General features: G+C 32.1%; 1 protein-coding gene across 1 annotated transcript; it reads left to right on the top strand.

Annotated features, from left to right (window-relative positions):
- The first annotated feature begins 266 nt into the window (after window positions 1-266).
- Window positions 267-1,065, top strand: LOC108482631 (uncharacterized). Its single transcript, XM_017785754.2, has one exon. The coding sequence runs from the start codon at window positions 409-411 to the stop codon at window positions 682-684; it is 276 nt and encodes a 91-aa protein (XP_017641243.1). The 5' UTR covers window positions 267-408; the 3' UTR covers window positions 685-1,065.
- The last annotated feature ends 282 nt before the right edge of the window (window positions 1,066-1,347 follow it).

The following is a 1,347-nucleotide window of genomic DNA, read 5'->3' as shown; positions in this document are numbered from 1 at the left end:
GAGATCATTAACCTAATTAAAAATATGATACACAGTGTATGAAAATGGTAATACCGAAACATATTCAAATCCCAACGATAGAATAGCTGGATAGCTAGATTTGCTAAAAGATATTTGTCCTTTGCTAAAGTTGTAATAGGTTGAGACTTGATTTTAATTCCTCATTAATAATTAGCATTACAATTATATATTTGTTTCTTTTTTCAATTAAATAATAGTCTAGTTTTATAGTTTTACGTCGACTTCAATTTGTCACTTAAGCATGTAGAAAAAAAATCAAGTCTCGTGAAGGAGAAAAAAACAATACTAAAATGTTTAATACCTTTGTCTATAAATACCTCTATAGGAGCTCGCTTTTTTTTCACAGTCAGCACCAAACAATAAACTCAATTGAGAAAAAAAATAATAATGGGGAATTGCATGGAGGCTTCAAATAAAAGACAGATGAAGGAAGAAGAAGAAGAAGAAGAAGAAATAAAGAAGGAAAACAGTACTGGGAAATCCAGAGTGAAAGTGAAGGTAGTGTTGACGAAAGAGGAGCTAGAGTTATTTATGGTGAAGCTGAAGAAGAATCATGGTGGAGGGAAGAGATTAGGGGATCTTTTAGAGGAAATAAAGAAAGCAAGATGTGGAAATAAACATCATTCTTGGCGACCTTCATTGGAGAGTATCAAGGAAGATTAGCCCCGACGACTTTAGTTAATAGAAGACAATAGAACATGAAGGTTTCAACTTTTTTTTTTCTTTTGTAAACTACTAAATATATAATCTTTTTCGTCTCATGTTGGGGTTTTTATTTATTATACTTTTACTTGGAAACTCCATGGCAGATGGCAGAGGGTATATCAAAATCTTCATTGGGTTTCTTCCTGTGTCGATCCCTGGCTTGTGTGATGAATCAAGTTCAGACTGTATTTATTCCTTAATTAGCTAGAAGCTAAATATCGATCCGTATACATACATACATATATATATACATATAACTTTGTTTGATTTGCAAAGATTGATGAGTTTTTAAGGATGAAGAGTTTTAAAGGATGAATAAATTTTTTTTTTAGAGAAAAAGAGATTTCATTAAAACAAGAACTGAAACTAGAGAAAAGAGGAGAAAACTAAACCAAGCCAATATGCTTATCTGGTATATCCAATCTTAATTCCTCTTGTTTTCATCCAGACTAGAAGCACAATCAGACATCAAGATTTTAACTAACAAACTCGAAGTAGTCCGCATGAAATAAAGTCACCGTTGCCAAAGTATTAGCAGCTTTATTAGCATCTCCAAGTCCAACGGAAGGACAAAGAACCCAAAAAAGAATTAAGATGAATACAATCTTGAATCAACAACTT

This window comes from Gossypium arboreum, chromosome 1 (assembly GCF_025698485.1).
Source record: "Gossypium arboreum isolate Shixiya-1 chromosome 1, ASM2569848v2, whole genome shotgun sequence".
NCBI classification, from domain to species: Eukaryota; Viridiplantae; Streptophyta; class Magnoliopsida; order Malvales; family Malvaceae; genus Gossypium; species Gossypium arboreum.
The sequence above is the reverse complement of the archived record's forward strand: the minus strand, read 5'-3'. Positions and strand labels throughout refer to the sequence as shown.

Coding starts and splice junctions, on each gene's coding strand:
- LOC108482631 (XM_017785754.2), top strand. CDS start 409: ATGGGGAATTGCATGGAGGCTTCAAATAAAAGACAGATGAAGGAAGAA.